Source organism: Ailuropoda melanoleuca, chromosome 12 (genome assembly GCF_002007445.2).
Source record: "Ailuropoda melanoleuca isolate Jingjing chromosome 12, ASM200744v2, whole genome shotgun sequence".
NCBI classification, from domain to species: Eukaryota; Metazoa; Chordata; class Mammalia; order Carnivora; family Ursidae; genus Ailuropoda; species Ailuropoda melanoleuca.
In genome coordinates, this window is record NC_048229.1 from 46,499,042 (window position 1) to 46,516,587 (window position 17,546).

The 17,546-nt window shown below is 36.8% G+C and overlaps 1 protein-coding gene across 1 annotated transcript in view; it reads right to left on the minus strand.

Moving 5' to 3' along the window:
* Positions 1–8,964: 8,964 nt before the first annotated feature.
* Positions 8,965–17,546, minus strand: part of ITFG1 (integrin alpha FG-GAP repeat containing 1) — a 306,253-nt gene continuing 297,671 nt past the window's right edge. Inside the window, exons 15-18 of the mRNA XM_034638036.1 lie at positions 17,168–17,292; positions 16,447–16,529; positions 13,128–13,245; positions 8,965–10,383 (exon numbers count right to left, since the gene is read on the minus strand). Coding sequence (XP_034493927.1) covers positions 10,324–10,383; positions 13,128–13,245; positions 16,447–16,529; positions 17,168–17,292 — 386 coding nt within the window. The 3' untranslated portion in view covers positions 8,965–10,323. The remainder of the gene's footprint in view (positions 10,384–13,127; positions 13,246–16,446; positions 16,530–17,167; positions 17,293–17,546) is intronic.

A 17,546-nucleotide genomic window follows, 5' to 3' on the forward strand; every position in this document is an offset into this window, starting at 1 on the left:
GGGCGCCGCCGTCTCGACCCCTTCGGCCGCGAACGGCCGCGAACGGCCGCTCCGAGAGGCCGGCGCTGAGGGAGAGCCCGGCCCATCCCCCGCCGCTGCAGGGCGTCCGGGGTGAGCTGGTGCGAGCCCTCGAGGCCTCCGGCCCGCGGGAGGGGCTGGGGAGCTCGCCGCCCGCCCCGAGCCCCGTAGCCCTTGCCCGCCAGCCCGTCTCCGTCCATCTTCGCCGATAGACAGGGGGCACCGACCCCTTGGCCTCTCAGGACCTCGGTTCAAGGTCAAAACTCTCCCAGCTTGCCCCTGCTTAATAACTTGCCCCGGGCAGGGGGCGAGGATCTGGGCGGGGGCTCAGGGACAGAGAGCGCCTGAGGTTCTCACCGGCCCTTGGCGCGGGGTGACTTAACCAGAGGGCGGTGAGGGTCACTAACTTCCTAGGTGGCCAGGCACAGTACCAAATACTTTGCCTATCAGCTCTTTTTAGTCCTCAAACCCACCTCCCGCGGTAGGTCCTCTTAGAGGATGGGGATAACGAGGCCAGAAAGGTTAAGTAGTTTGTCCAGAGCCACACAGCGAGCGAGGAAGACAGGGTTGTGAATCCGGGAAACCTGCCTCCAGAGATTGCTGTACTGTCCACTAAGCCAAGCTGATGGGGTCGCTCGACTCTGCTGATAAAAAACACAAAACAAAAACACAAAACAAAACAACTCCAGACTGGCAGACTGCATAATATTAATTATCCTGTTTTATTTTCTCCATAGTAATTATCATGCTCTGAAATTACCTTGCTCATCTACTTGTTTATTTGTTCATCATCTATATTCCATTTAGCCCTACACCGCTAAAATACGAGCGGCTTGACAGCAGGAGGCTACATTCATAGAGTCACTCAACACATACTTATTGAGTGTTAACTATGTGCAGAAAACAATAAGAGGTGCCAGGGCATTAAGGCTGTTATTAAGGCTCTACCGTGATAGAATATTTGTGCCTATATATGGCACATAATAGGAACTCCATAAATACTTTAACGACATATAGTTAAGGACAATGTTAGGCAACTGAAAAAACTCTTCCAGGGAGGTCAACCTCTTCTCTCTTTCCTTCTGTCCCTCTAAGAAAGTCACAAAAGTAAGTATTCACAAGGTTTGCAAGTGAAAACATATTTAACCCCTATTAATAGCAAGACATTTAGTCCTTTATTGTGTGCTATGGGCCGTATAAAAGATGTATCTGTGTTGGTTCCCAAGAGAAATCACCTACAAATCACGAGTCACTTGTGAGATTGCACACAAGAACCAACTAGTAAATAAAACATTTGAAATCCTTTTCCACAAACATAAAGTGACATATTGGAAGACTAGGACAGTAGGAAAGAATACGTATTAAATGTAAGTCACAGACAATGTGGGCAAAAAGAATTAGGAGGAAGGAGCCTTCTCAACTTCTGGAACAGAATAGGTTCTTATTGCGTAGTTGTGGACTGAAGGAAGAACCAGCGTCTGTGATGTCATCGGAGAATGCTTCATGGAGGAGGTGACCCACAAAGAATGGAAAGGCTATGGATGGCAAATGGAGAGGAGAGAAGGCAGAAGAGCCTTCAGGTCAGGCAAGGAGCAAGGGTTAGCATTGCATTTGGGGCAAGTGCTGTGTCTGGTAATGAAGATAGAATAGAATATGGGGGGCTTTGATTGTGGAGGGTCTTACTTAAATGCTAGGCAGAGGGGTTTGTGCTTGATTCAGGAGGCCAGAGGCATAGTTTTTAACAGTGGAGTAATGGAGCTCTGGAAAAACTAATCTGTCAGTTCGATTGAGGATATAAAGAAAGGGGAGAGGGGATTAGAGCGACTGGAGTCATTTAAAAAGCATATACATAGGGGGGCACCTGGGTGGCATAGCGGTTAAGCGTCTGCCTTCAGCTCACGGCGTGATCCCGGCGTTCTGGGATCGAGCCCCACATCAGCTCTTCCGCTGTGAGCCTGCTTCTTCCTCTCCCACTCTCCCTGCTTGTGTTCCCTCTCTCACTGGCTGTCTCTATCTCTGTCGAATAAATAAATAAAATCTTAAAAAAAATAAAAAATAAAAAGCATATACACAGAACTCTCATTTGGCCGAGTAGCCCTTACTGGTAGAACCATTTTGATGAAACCTAAAAAGGTTTTTTTCCTCTAGGATACTGGCTGGGATGTAGATTCCCAAAGAATAGATTGGGAATGCTCAATTTTGGCTCCCTTTTAAGACACCTATCTTTTGGCTGTGTTAGTGTAATTGTCTGTAGTCGATTTTCCAAGGAACGTGATAAAGCACAGATCATAGCTGGGACTACTGTGTGGCCATATGTTAACTAAATCAAAAGGAAAGCACTCTGCATATCTCTCAGAGAGTTCTGAATTTGAATTATTATTTCCCCGCTAGACCACCCAGCAGCACTCAAATCTGTTCCTAGGTTACCTGCCAGTTCCCAGGTGACTGGGGACTCTGTTTTCATTGCAATCTCCTGATCGTTCAAAGCATAAGTATGGCCTCTCCAGCTCCTCACAGAATCGTTCCTATAGTTTAAATTCGCTTTTCTCCAAGCAAATCCCCTGTAACACTTGGTTTGTAGCATTGACTTACTATGAAAACGAATCATTTAAAAAATACAGTATTTTATCTCAATGTTTATATACTGAACAGCTTTTTGTTGTCTCTCTTTCCCACTAGACGTAGGGAGCTCTAACATTTTATTAAATGATAGTCTGGGAAGGCAGGTTGTCATGTTTAGAGCTTTTTATGGACTGAATGTTTGTTTCCCTTAGAATTCATACGTTGAAGTCCTAACCTCTGGGACTGTATTTGGAGATGGGACCTCTAAGGTTAAATGAGGGTGGGGCCCTGATCTGATGGGATTGGTGTCTTCGTAAGAAGAGACACCAGAGAGAGCGCCCCTCTCCTTGGCACTCCAGCACGAGGAAATGCCCTGTAAGGACGTAGTGAGGTAGCAATGAGCAAGCCGGGAGGAGTTCTCCCCAGAAACCAAATTGGCTGGAGCCTTGGTATGGGACTTCCAGCCCGCAGAGCCATGAGAAAATAAATGTTGCTTAAGCCCCCCAGTCCATGGCATTTTGTTACAGAAGCCTGAGCAAACTCATACAGAGCTATGATTCAGGAAGACAGAGGAATTCACACTGCCCAAGCTGATGTATAGAAAGTGGTCTCACACCACTTTGCTGACAGTGTGTGGATATGGCAACGACGATGGCAAAATTCAATGAAAAGCAGTATCGTCTAGATTTCATTGTTATTACACAACTGTAAGGTTTTTTAGGGAAAGAAAAGAGGAAACTGATAAAAATTTTAACTCGTATTCATCTGCTTGGGCTGCCATAACAAAATACCACAGACGGGGTGGCTTGAACAATAGAAATGTATGTTCTCATAGTTTTGGAGGCTGGAAATCCAAGATCAAGGTGCACATAGGCTTGGGATCTAGTGAGACTTCTCTTCCTGGCCTGTAGACTGCAGACTTCTTGCTATGTCTTCCCATGGCCCTTCCTCTGTGCACTGCAGACCTCATGTCTGTTCCTGTTAGAAGGACACCTGAGGTGCCACCCTTATGACCTCATTTGACCTTAATTACATCCTGAAAAGCCCAGTCTCCACATGCAGTCACATTGAGGGTTAGAGCTTCAATATATGAATTTACGGGGTGGGGGACACAATTCAGTCTATATACTCATACACCCATGAACCAAAATTATTCCTGTGTTAATGATTTTGAAGAAGAGCTCCTCCTGGGGAGTTGAAAGCAGTTCTTTCAGTAACACTGTCACCTATACTTGTTTCCAAATTTCTGCTTAGTGTAATACCAAAGCAGGAGAGTTTTTAAGAAAAACTGCCTACCACCAATACTAAAGTATTTCAACTTTATCAGGAGAATTTCTCATCATCCAGGTACTTTCATTTGATTGTGAAAAACTAAGAAAGGTCCTAATGATATTTTTAGAATAACATTGCTAGCATATATGGGGTCATTTTTTCCTTCCTTCCTTCCTTCCTTCCTTCCTTCCTTCCTTCCTTCCTTCCTTCCTTCCTTCCTTCCTTCCTTCTTTCTTCTCTCTCTCTCTCCCTTTCTTTTTGATGGTGGGAGAGGGAGAGGGAGAGAATGGAGCCCAACTCAGAACTTGATATCATGACTCTGAAATCATGACCTGAGCCAAAAATCAAGAGTCAGCACTTAACCAGCTGAGCCACCCAGGTACCCCTGGTATCATTTTCTTAAAAGCCAAAATTCCATTTTGAAATATCTGTTTACTTTATGCTTAAACCTGTTCAGTGCAAGCTGAAATGAATGCTACTTTATTTGTACAACATGAAACCATAATATTAAAGTATAAAATTCTTCATATAGTTACTTGGTAATGTTTGTTAGATAAAAGAACTTTCTTAAATGTTCAACTTAAGGGCATGATAGACTGAATATTTGTGCTGCTTAATATCTTATGCTATTAATCCTAGTGTGATTAGAATGCATATATATTCAACTATATACTGGTGTTATTCAATTTTCATTTTTGTAAGGAAGTTGTATCTAAATCATTGCAATTATTAGCAACAAATCTCAAACTATATTTTATGCTGTAATATAGATAAGATTTGTAATGAAACATATTTCTAGATATGTGATCTACAAAAGGAACTTTGGAAAACTTTTGTAAGATTTTTAAAAAATTGTGAGATATAATACTCAGAAAAGTGTTTACAACAAACAGGTATATACAGTTAAAGTATAAAGCTAAGTGCCATGTAAACACCACCCAGATCAAGAAATAAAACTTCACGTGTACCCTTAAGCTCCCCGTGTGCTTGCCTTGATTATAATCATATATAATTGTAATTTATCATCTCCTTCCTTTTGTTTTCTTTTTTTTTTCTCATGGGACATAACTACTTTTCTCTTTTTTAAAATGAAGTATAGTTGACATACAATATTAGATTAGTTTAGGGTGTATAACAGTGATTTGATAATTGTACACATTACAAAATGTTTACCATGATAAATGTAGTTACCATCTGTCACCACATGAAGTTATTACAATCTTGCTATATTCCCTCCACTGTACTTTTCGTCTCCTGACATATTTATTGTGGAACTGGAGTTTTGTACCTCTTATTCCCCTTTACCGATTTTGTCCGTCCCCTCTGGCAGCCACTAATTTATTCTCTGTCTTTATGACTCTATTTCTGATTATTTGTTTGCTTAATTTGCATTTCCCAAATTTGAACACCCTTTTCTATGTTTATTGGCTACTTGGATTTCCTTTTTTAGTGAATGACCTATTCAAAACTTTTGCCCAATTTTTTACTGGGATGTCTTTTTAAATAATTTTACTGAATTTCTCTATTTTGGGTAACTAGTCAGTTGTATGTGTGAAAATATTTTCTTTCATTTAATGGCTTGTCCTTACCCTTTTAATAGTGTCCGTGATGAACAGAAGAAGTTAATTAATTTTGGTATGCTCCTGTACATAAAACATTTCCCTTATATTGTTTTTAGTGACTTGAATAAGAAACTCGTCCCTACCCCAGGATCATGAAGTTATTTATGTTTATTAGATACTAAAAGCTTGTACACTTGCGTTTCACATTTAGGTCTGACATCCATCTGTCTGTTCACTAATACTACACTATATTAATCATTACAACTTTATACTACGTTTTGATATCTGACAGACCGAGTTCTTGTTCTTTTTCAAGATAGTCTTGGCTATTCGTGGCCCTTTGTATTTCCGTATGCATTTTAGAAACAGTTTATCAAGTTTTCAGCAACAACAACAACAACAACAATCTGTTGGGATAGTGAATGGAGCTGGGGGTGATCTGACATCTTTACAATGCTTTGTCATTCTGTCCATAAACAGGATGTACATTTATTGAAGACTCCTAAGCTTTCTGAAGAAAGTTTTGTAATTGACCCCACAGAGATGTGATACATCTTGTGTTATTGGTTTGTGGGTAGTTTTTGATGCTTTTATAGATATTACCTGTTTTAAATCCATTTTGTATCTGATTTGCTTATATAGAAAAATGCAGTTGATTTTAGGAACCACCAAATTATCGTCCAGAGTGCTCTGACCACCCTGCATTCCTATCGGGAATATGAGAATTCCGGCTGCTCCAGTTGTTCCTCATACATGTTAGCACTTAGAACTGTCAGCATGTTTTGTTTTAGCTGTTTCAGCAGGTGTGTAATGGTATCTTTCCATGATTTTAGTATTTATTTACCTACCAGCTAATAGTGTGGGCTATCTTTTCATCAGTTGCCATTTGTATCTCTCTTTTAGTGACGTGTCCGAGTACTTGCCCACTTTTAAACTGGGTTGTTTATGCATTGTTGACTTTTAAGTGGTCTTTATATATTCTGGACACAAGCCCATTGTTGGATATGTGATTTGCAAATATTTTCTTCCCATATGCAGGTTGTCTATCCGTAGTCTTGAAAGGGGTTTTGGCGAAGAAAATGTCTTTAATTTAGAAGTCAAATTTATCAATATTTTCTTTTATGGATCGTACTTTTGGTGTCATTCCTAAGAACTTTTGCCTAACTCAGGAAAATATTCTTATATGTTTTCTTCTAAAAGTCTTATAGTTTTATGCTTTACATTTAAGTTTATGATCCATTAAAAAAAAGATTTATTTATTTATTGAGAGAGAGAGCACACTCACACATGGGGGGAGGGGCAGAGGGAGAGGGAGAGAGAGAATCTTATGCGGGGTCCACACTTTCATGACCCTGAGATCATGACCTGAGTCTTCAATAAATGTACCCTGAGATCATGACCTGAGCTGAAACCTGGCCCAGTTTATGATCCATTTTTGAGTTAATTTATCATAGAAGGTGTGAAGTTTACATCAAGATCCTTTTCCTCGGGGCGCCTGGGTGGCACAGCGGTTAAGCGTCTGCCTTTGGCTCAGGGTGTGATCCCGGCATTATGGGATCGAGCCCCACATCGGGCTCCTCTGCTGGAAGCCTGCTTGTTCCTCTCCCACTCCCCCTGCTTGTGTTCCCTCTCTCGCTGGCTGTCTCTATCTCTGTCAAATAAATAAATAAAATCTTAAAAAAAAAAAAGATCCTTTTCCTCTGCCTATGTTTGGTCAGTTGTTCTAACACTATCTGTGGAAAAGACTGCCTTCCTCTGAATCACTTTTACACTTTTGTCAAAGATCAAATAGCTGTATTTGTGTAGGTTTCTCTCAACCCTCTATATTGTTCCATTGCCGTTACTCTATGTATCTATCTTTCTGTCAATACTGCACTATCTTGGTTACTATAAGTTTATTATAGGACTTAACTGGACGTCTTAAAATTGGGTAGTTTGATTCCTCCAGCTTTGCCTTCTTTTTCAAAATTATTTTAAGGTGTTCTAGTTTCTTCATTCTTTTATATGAATTTTACAATCATCTTGTCTATATCTACAAAAAATACTGCTGGGGTTTTGATAGGGATGGTCTTAAATCTATAGATCATTTTGTGGAATGTTGACATCTTTACTAGGTTGAATCTTCCAATCCACGAACACAGTGTCTTTACGTTCAAGTCTTCCTTGATTTCTTTCACTGGCATTTTGTAGTTTTCTGCATACAAATCCCATGCATGCTTCGTTATAGTTCTATGTAAGAATTTCAGGGGCCCCTGGGTGGCTCAGTCGGTTAAGTGTCCAACTCTTGATTTTGGCTCAGGTCATGATCTCAGGGTCCTGGGATTGAGCCTGGCATTGGGCTCCCTCCCTGCTCAGTGGGGAGTCTGCTTGTCTCCTTCTCTCTCTGCCCCTCCCCTGCTCACGTGCACTCTGTCTCTCCCCACCCCCAGCTCTTAAATAAAATCTTTAAAAAAAATTCATTATTGTATCCATTTTAAATAGTATTTAAAAAATTTCAATTTCCAATTGCTCATTATGTTTATATATAAATGACTGATCGTGTTGACCTTGTGTCCTGCTAAACCCACTTAGTTCTAGGAGGTATTTTGTGTGTCTGTGTGTGTCTATAGATTCCTTGGAATTTTCTAGATAATCATGTCATCTACTAACAGGGATAGTTTTATTTCTTCCTTTCCAATCCGTATGCTTTTTATTTCCTTTTCTTGGATTATTACTTAAGATTTCTAGTACTATGCGGAAAAGCATCAGTGGGATAGGACATCCTTGTCTTGTACCTAATCATTGGGAGAAATCATTCGTCTCTCATCATTAAGCATGTTGTTAGCTGCAGATTTTTTAAAAAATGCCCTTTACAGTTAAGGAAGTTCTAGTCATAGTTTGTCTAGATTTTTTTTTTTTTTAAATCAGGAATGGATGTTAGATTTCTTAGGTTTTCTTTCTGTGTTTGTTGAGAAGATAAAAGATGGGTTTTCTGATTTATTAATATGGTGAGTTATACTGCTTTTTTCCCTTCAAATAGTGAAATTAGTTTTGCGTTCTGGATGAAACCCATTTGTCATTACATTTTATCTGTTTATATATTTCTGGATACAACTTGCTAATGTTTTGTTAAGAATTTTCGCATCTATGTTGTGAGGGATATTGGTCTGTGGTTTTATTTTCTTATAATGTACTGGGTTTTGGTATTAGGAAAATATTGACCTTATTAAAGGAATTGTGAAGTATTCATTTGTCTTCTTTTTCTTTTTTTTTCTCTAACATTTTGTTGGCATAACACACACCTTATAGGTCCTGACTCCAAGTGAGTTTTAAAACTCATGCTCTATCAGTTGAGAGACACTCAACCTAACAGTGTTTAGGACAATGTGTGCCTGGCAGTGTTGCTGTTGGTAACTGTTTAGTAAATTAACAGAGTACTATAGTCAGGGGATTCCTGTCTTGCATGAACTCACAAGGAGGCAACAGGCAAGTCGCTCTACCTCTGTCTCATGGTTGCAGATAAGTGATTTAGACTTTATACTCAAAAAATATTTACACACTCACCAAAATACTTTGTTTCAATACACAGTATTTATTAAGGAGACATATTAACATGCTTAGATACACAAAATAAACCACTTATACACATGCCATTCTCAATGAACTGTAAAGGAAAAAATAACACGAAGAACACAATTCATTGTTTTTAGGTCAGTTTTTGTGTTTTATAGCCATCACATGTCCACTGCATATTAGAAAACTATTAACATTGATATATAAACTTTCCCAGTCTTAGATTTAAGTTTTAAAGTAACTTTTTGGTGAGGTGAAATTCACAAAAATTTGCATTGAAGCCTGAATGTAAATTAGAGACTCTATGCTTTTGAGAATAAAAATGTGGTTGAAAATTTGCATTCTTAGATGCTATCTACAGCAGTTTCCTTTCAAGAAATCAAACGTTCTTCATTATCACATGATAAGGATCAGTGTTGAAATGAAAACTTTGAGTGCATATTAATTCTTGGGGGGTACTATAATATAATTTCTAGTTAATATGAGCAAGTAATACATTGTCATGTAAGATGCCAACCACTAAGAATTTAGGTTTTCCAAAGAATATGATTTCCTCATGCCTGAAAATAACATTCTATTGAGTCTATATATTTTGATAATTAGTTGTAGAAGTCTGTAAAAAGAAAACCAACTAAAAATAGTAATCATGACAACTACCACTTACTGAGCAGTTAACTAACTGTGTGCTAGGCACCAACCCAAGCACTCCACATACATTATCCCACCTGATGTTTTACAAGCCCAAATGAGTAGTATTACTAGCCCCATTTGTAAACAAGAGAATTTAGGCTCACAGAGGTTAACAATAGCCAAATTCAAGCAGCTTGTAAGTGGCAGAACCAGGAATTGAAGGCAAGCCCGCTGGACTGCAATTCCAAAGCCAGAGTATCCAAGCACTATCCCGTGTGCGGTCACCTGCTATGATGAAGGTGAAATAACTTTATCTGTGATACATTCACAAAGGTAAAGTTTGTATTGTTAGAGTAAGAAGCAAGACCAGTTCAAGTGGAACACAAAAATCTCTGCTCATTTATTTTTATTTATACATGTCTTTTTCCATTATCATTATTCTAGTAAGATTATAAATACATAAACACCTGAGTACATGCAACACATTCCACAAAGTAACAAAAATGTACAGCACATTTAAATAACCCAAATTACTGTATACAAAGTGCTTTAAAAAAGACCTTGTGACACATTCAGACCATATTTATTTGAATACTTTTCAATAATTCCCAAAGGATACATCATTTATAAATAATATTCAAAGTCCCTTATTTTCTTCTACCAGCCAAATTTAGTATTTCAATTAATCAAGTGAATAGCTGTTCCATTATGTAATATTAAAGGCAAGTCACATAGCATCAAAATGAAACCGATGGGCTTCTTGTCGTTTTTCTCTATCATCTGCTTTCTGAAAAAGAATTTTAGATTAGTTTATAAATGACAGGAAAATGACAAGACTCATTTCTCAAATATAAAGTAGTTAATTAAAAAAAAATCTCTAAGCAGGGGCGCCTGGGTGGCACAGCGGTTAAGCCTCTGCCTTCGGCTCAGGGCGTGATCCCGGCGTTCTGGGATCGAGCCCCACATCAGGCTCCTCTGCTATGAGCCTGCTTCTTCCTCTCCCACTCCCCCTGCTTGTGTTCCCTCTCTCACTCTGTCTCTATCTCTGTCGAATAAATAAAATCTTTAAAAAGAAAAATCTCTAAGCAAATAGCAGATAAAAGATGACTTTATTATGTAATAATCTTATGAAATTTTTGTAGTTTACAGTAGCTATTTTATAATAACCCACTAATTGAATTTAAAAACCAATAAGAAATGTTCCTTAAATACTTAGCTTGTTATCATTTATTATTTATTTGAAAGTAGTAGTAAACATTAGATTCTACAAGGATGGAACTATTACATTTTCCCATTCTTAACACTAATGTTAATAAATGAATCTAAGTAAAGTACATTAATTATTTTGGCCTTAACCTATTGATTTAGCATATATTCACTGACCCTCCACTCCCACCAAAGTACTGTGCTTGGTATTTTGAGGGATTAAAAAAAATCCTCAGTTTTGTATCTTGTTCTCAAGGAACTTAAAGAAAAAAGCAAAACATATTGAATAACCGTATTTCAGGAAAAAAAGTGAAAACTGTCACTAATATTCTGGGAGAGAGATTACTTCTAGGTTGGAGTGAGGAAAGGGAAAGCTTTGAAAAGATAGTATTTATGGAAATAGAGGGGGAGAGGCATTCATTCCAAGCTGGGGGTAGAACAGGTGCAATCATGGGAAGTTGGGTAGGAGTGGGGAATATGTGAAAGCAGCTGGTAAGAAACGAGGTTGGAAAGGTGTATGGTGGAGTCACATGGAAGTTCTATGAAGGCCAGGCTAAGGAGTGGACACAGTTTAGGCAGGGATTTTTGAGCAGAGGAGTGACATGATTAAGGCTAAACTTGATGATGAGTTAGTTATATGGCAGCAATGTGATCAATGGAGTAAAAGGGAGAGAATAGATTCAGGGAGACCAGGCAGGACTGAACAGGACAAGGGGCTGAGCCTAAAGCCCTGAGAGTAGAAATGCAGAAGTGCTGCACGGACTGTTAGGGAAGCAGAGTCCATACGGCAACTAATCAAATTTTATAGGTAAGTGGGAAAGAAGAGAGACAAAGCTTTAAAATACTGGTTTTAAGGTGCCTGCAAGTGATCTAGGTAGAGATGTCATGGAGACAGCTGGAAATGGGCTAAGAGAACTTCAGGGACAGATGAGTATTAGGGATATTTGAGGTAATAGCTTGAAGCTACGGTTGTGGATAAATTAGCAGGAAAAGTGCAGAAAGAAGACGGCCTAGAGCAGACACCGTGGTTAGGAAATGGTAGAAGGGAGCACCCAGCCCGGTGCAAGAGAAGTAGTCAAAGAGGTAGGAGATGGACCACAGTGTCACGGGACAGTATACACTGTCAAATCCACATCTGTATCTAAAATTTCAATTTTTAGCCACTGCATCATTATTATTGTAAGCCCACAATGTTTATACTGTAATCAGATGATCTGAGAAATTAATGAAATTAATTTCCTTTCCTTTATAGGTCTAGAGCTATGTAATACTTCAGACTATATTCTGACACTTCTGGACAAAAGTATGTAGGATCACCCTTTATTTTATGTCTGACGTTGCAATCTTTGAGTATGTAAGCTTCTGTTATCATTTTTGATATATAAAGGAGGAAATTTTTAGGAAGAGACAAACCTATGAACATTTATCAGGACAATTAAGATCTTCTCTTTTTCCTAAGTTAAAACAGCTAAAATACAATGGTAAATTTAGTTAACAAAAAATGATTATGATGGGCATGACAATCCAAAGAGAGTAGGTGCAAAAAAAGAAAACACTTTTATGACATGAAGAAGCCCTTTTTGGGGAATGCTGTTGGAACCTGTTAGTTATATACTTTAATATATATTCATATTAATTCATGTACTTAATTCATATTCACATTTTCATAGAAATTAGCTTTTTCAGTTTATATCTAAACTGCTAGTAAGTTATGTGATAGCCTCTTTTTTCCTCCTCATAAACATTATGCAAAAAAATCTATACTTGGCGTGCTGTTTTTAATTATTATTTAGGGGTTATACTGAAGAACAGAAAAATGTTTAGTTTAGTGCAAAGAATACTTTAGAGATGGAAAAGATGTTTATCACTTTAATTGTTACTTCCCACCCAAACCTTGAGAAAGTCATTTAACCTCTCTGTGCTCTAATTCTTTATATAGACATAGCTTTTACTCCAGGAATAAAGTGTTCATGGCTTTATCAGTAGATAATAAACACAGGCTTTCTAAAAAAATTATTTTTCAGGACTTTATGAAATTATTTCTAATGGAGTATTTCAATATACCTGGTCATTTCTGGGTGATCATTCTATTACTATTGTACAGCACTGAAGTTTTAAAATAATTTCCTGTGATTTGTATGAATTGCTAAGAGACATTAGCAACTTAAAGGGATGAAATAAATTATAATAATGAGAGGACATTATGGATAGAATGTGAAAAATCACAAAATCTTAGTCATTTGAAAAATGACTACATGTTTTTAAAGAGCAATATATTACTATCACAAATTAACAAAGGTTAATGTTTCATTTAAATGAACCAACCTTTTCTTGCCAATGTAAAATGCCAATTATTGCCAAGATGAAAACACAGACACCGATGAGAGCTATAGCAGTAAGCAGAACAATGTTACTTGGTGTAAGATACAATTTGGCACTCCAGCTGCAGATAAAACAGAATCATTAAAATTACACATTTTAACTGAAAAATAACAAAATTCTACAGACTGAAAAGCAAATAGCTGTTAATCAGTTGATTCATCCATTAATTCATTTTCCCATCTATCCATTCACTATAAATAAAACAACAGCAATTAAATTTAGATAGGGCTAAGAATACTGACAACCCTGCAGAGTTCAGATTTTACTCAGAGAACTGAAATAGAATAGAATTTTTTATGAGATGCTTATTATTTTTCTTTGATCCTGAGAGAATTATTCTTAAGTAAATTTATTAAGGATACATAGGACAATCTTAGACACTGTTTTTACATCTTGATTCACTTGCTGAATTTGAAACCTTGACTCTAAGGCTATGTAGTTACATGATTTTGGTAAGATCTCATATCACCTTATTTTTTGACCCCTTTTCACATATGTACTATGGCCAACTAAAACAGCCATATATCTCCGTGGGCGTAGATAGATGGCTTGTGTAAAAACACTTCTATCATTTCTGTGTCATGTTGGAGGGTTTACATTACTACAATGATGCTGAGACTTCTTACAAAATCACTTTTAGTCCCTCAGTGTTAATGGCAATATATAGACTTTAGCATAAATAGAACTAGCTCTTTCTCCTAAAACAGTCCACATAATACAGCACTTACAAACCCTGAAAAGCTTAAAATTGGGGTCTAAAATCATCAACACTGTACGTGGTTATAAAGAAAGAATTTTGTTCCTTCTGAAAATAGGCAATAGATATATTTTCATTTTAAAGTCACCTACTATTATTGTACTACTATCAATTTCTCCCTTTAGGTCTGTTAACAGTTGGTTTATGTATTTAGGGGCTCCTGGTGTTGGGTACATAAACATTTACAACTGTTATATCCTTTTATTGTATTGACTCCTGTATTATTATGCAATGCCCTTCTTTGTCTTTTATCATAGTCTTTGTTTTAAATTCTATTTTGTCTGATGTAAGTATAACTATCCAGCTTCTTTTGGTTTCCATTGCAAGAAACATCTTTTCCCTTCTTTCAGTCTCTGCCTGTCTTTACATCACAAGAGGAGAGTCTCTTATAGGAAGCATATCTTGTTTTTTAATCCATTCAGCCTATTTTCATTTTAAAAGTTTAATAAAAGTAAGATCATTCTGATGAATAGCAAGTAGCGACTGACTTATTTTGGGATAATTAAAATTTATTGATCTGTAAGTTAGCCTCTAGTCAATAAATCTCAAAATACACCTCAAACTAAAATCAATTCAGTTTTTATTATGTACATAAATTTGAAAAGAACATTTCTTCAGAAAGAACAAGAGAAACACGAAAAATGTTGAGATTATAAAAGAAAACCATAACAGAACTTTCTAGAAACTCAAAAGTGAGAAAACTAGGAAAACGAATACTGTTAGTTGAGGTTAGCTATTCTCAGTACCTTACCTCATACTTAAAAAAAAAAATTCTTTTATGAGTTTTTTTTTGGTAGTTCTCTTAAATAGATTTTTAAAAACCATGAAAATAGGAATCTTAAGATGGTAAGAAAAAAATTGGACAAAAGGCCAGTCTTTAATTTCTTACTCAGAAACAGTCATTCTTATCAATTTCTTGGATATCCTTCCAGAGATGTTTTATACATATATAGACATATATGCACAGATATCCTTTTCAAATCACAAATGGTTGCTTACTATACATACTCTAAATGCATTTTACTTTTATTGTCTTTGCTTACCACTCTATTTTAAGAGTTTGTTCTATGTCATGATATTACACCATATAGAAGTACATAATTTATATATTTTCCTACTCATGGTATAGAGTTTCTAGTTTTGTTATACATTTCATGTATAGAAAAATAACAAACATATAATACAGATTCATTAAAAAATATCTGAACTCAGACTATTATTATTGTTTCTAATGATATTATCTTTTTTTTTAAGATTTTATTTTTAAATAATCTCTATACCCCGCGTGGGGCCCGAACCCTAACCCCAAAATCAAGAGTCATGTGTTCCACTGACTGAGACACCAAGGTGCCCCTCTAATGATGTTATCTTATTTCAAGCATAATGTTGTAATGAAGTGGGTTTTCTTAAGTAGTTTGGTTATAAAGCTCTTAAATCCACCATAAGATACATTCTGTGGTATGCTGGTAAACTGGCCCTCGGGGGTGGGGAAAAAGCCCTGACTGGCAGTTGCCAATTTTCATCTTGTAAATATTCCCATCATAGCTGATTTTAGTGTGATCTCACTGAACAGAGTGGGAAGAAGATCGTACGATCAGCTCATGAGGTGGCATGAACTGGTTCTAGCAAAGCACTGAATATACTCCATCTAAAAATTTAATAAAGAACACTACAGCCTCCATTTTGAGAAGAAATGTAACAAAACAGGACCTCGCTGGTTACATATTCATAGATACATTACACCCTTCCTCTCTGGGTATTTTTTCATATTGATATCAGACTAGCCTTAAGAACAACTTATATTCCTCCCAGTGAAATTTAAGTGTTAGTGAATACCTTTATCACCTACTTTTTAAAAACAGTGGAATCACTCTAGTAATTAAAGAAAAATAAACAAAGATAAGGAGTTAGATTTAAACACTATTCCAATTAAAGGAATATATTTTGCTAATAAGGAAAAAAATCACCTTTGCCGAGAACTTATTCGATGCTGGGCACTGTTGTAAGCATATTTCATCTATACCCTTTTAAGGCAGGTATTCTATCTCCCACTTTACAGGTGCAGAAATTGACCCTCAGCAGACCTTAGTCTCTACCCAAGGTCTGTTTGACTCTCAAACTTGTGCCTAACCACTGTGGGATATATACCACTTCCCAAGCATTTATTAAAAAGATCAGAATGCTTATTAAAAAATTCAGCATTCTGAAATTTTAGAATTTAGAGCTAGTAAACTGAAGATCAGTTTATTGAAGCAGAATATATATAAATCCCTAATTAGTTAACCTGCTGTTTTTCTAATAAGGTTTAATTTGTTCTTCATAAAAAAAGTCAGGGACCTTTTGTGTAGGAATGTTTTGTCATTTAAGGTTTGCTGTAAGCAAATTAAATGATGGCACTCATGGGAACACAGCAGGAACAGAAAGAGTTTTTAGAAGATGTTAACTGTACCTATGATTCCGAGTTGACAGTATTTTTACCAAAATCAGTTCAAGCAGGGACATTACCTTCGAGGAACATTGTGAGGATATGGAATGACAATTAGCTGGGAATTTGGAATGATTGCAGTCCACTCTTGTTTTCGTACAGACTGGAAAAAGAATTTAAGAACATTTAACATCTAGTACACTTTAAACAGAATTATTATTCTAAATAAATAAGGAAAAAGCTTAAGTGCTCCTTGATTAATTGAAATCCTAGGTATGGATTAAGCTAAATTTATATATATTAAGCCCCAAACGGGGCTCCTGTGCCCTGTTAGCAAAAATTTTTTTGATCTTTTCAGGGAAGGATTATTTCTGTCTCATGGATTCATTAACCAATATCTATTGAACAGTGTAGCAGGCACTGTTCACAGTGCTATCTATGTACAAGTGCTGCTTGAAGCTAAAATTCAAGTGGAGGTGGAGTATGACAAGAAACAGAATAAACTATATATCATGTTAGATGGTAAAGATGAAGAGAAAAAGCAGGAAAGAGGGACAGGAGGTCATGAGGTTTAAGAGAGGTGGTAGAAACGTACATCTTTAAATTATGATGTGCTCTATGTAAGATAAGCTTAGATAGGTCATTACCTATTTCTCTTTTCCTATATTCTCTTTAAAGAGATTTAAAAAGATTCAATTATTTGAATTCAAATTCAATTGAATTCAAATTGTTGAGTTTAAATATTTGAATAGTATATATTAAGACACAGATTAATTGCAAACAAAATAAATGTTTACTCACCTTCTCTCCAGATGGACGGGGAATGCCGACATACAGATGATCAAGAAAATTTGCACTTCGACCTAAGCCAAGTACATTGTATGGTAGCTGGAGGGCTAAATGTGCGGATTGGCTGAGTTGTCCAGCTAAATTTATTAAAAAAAAAAAAAAAGAGGCATCTTTGTAAACATTGCTCTCATCAAATATTAAAACGATAAAATGTTAACAATGTAGGTGCCAAAACTTAATTCTTTAAGGATAAAAATGTGAAATGAAATGTCTGGTTCATTACCATTAATGATTCACTTTTCAAAGAAAGCGGCTTTATTGAGATATAATTTACACTCCATAAACATCACCCATTTAAAATGCACAATTAGTGGTTTTGAGTATGTTAAAA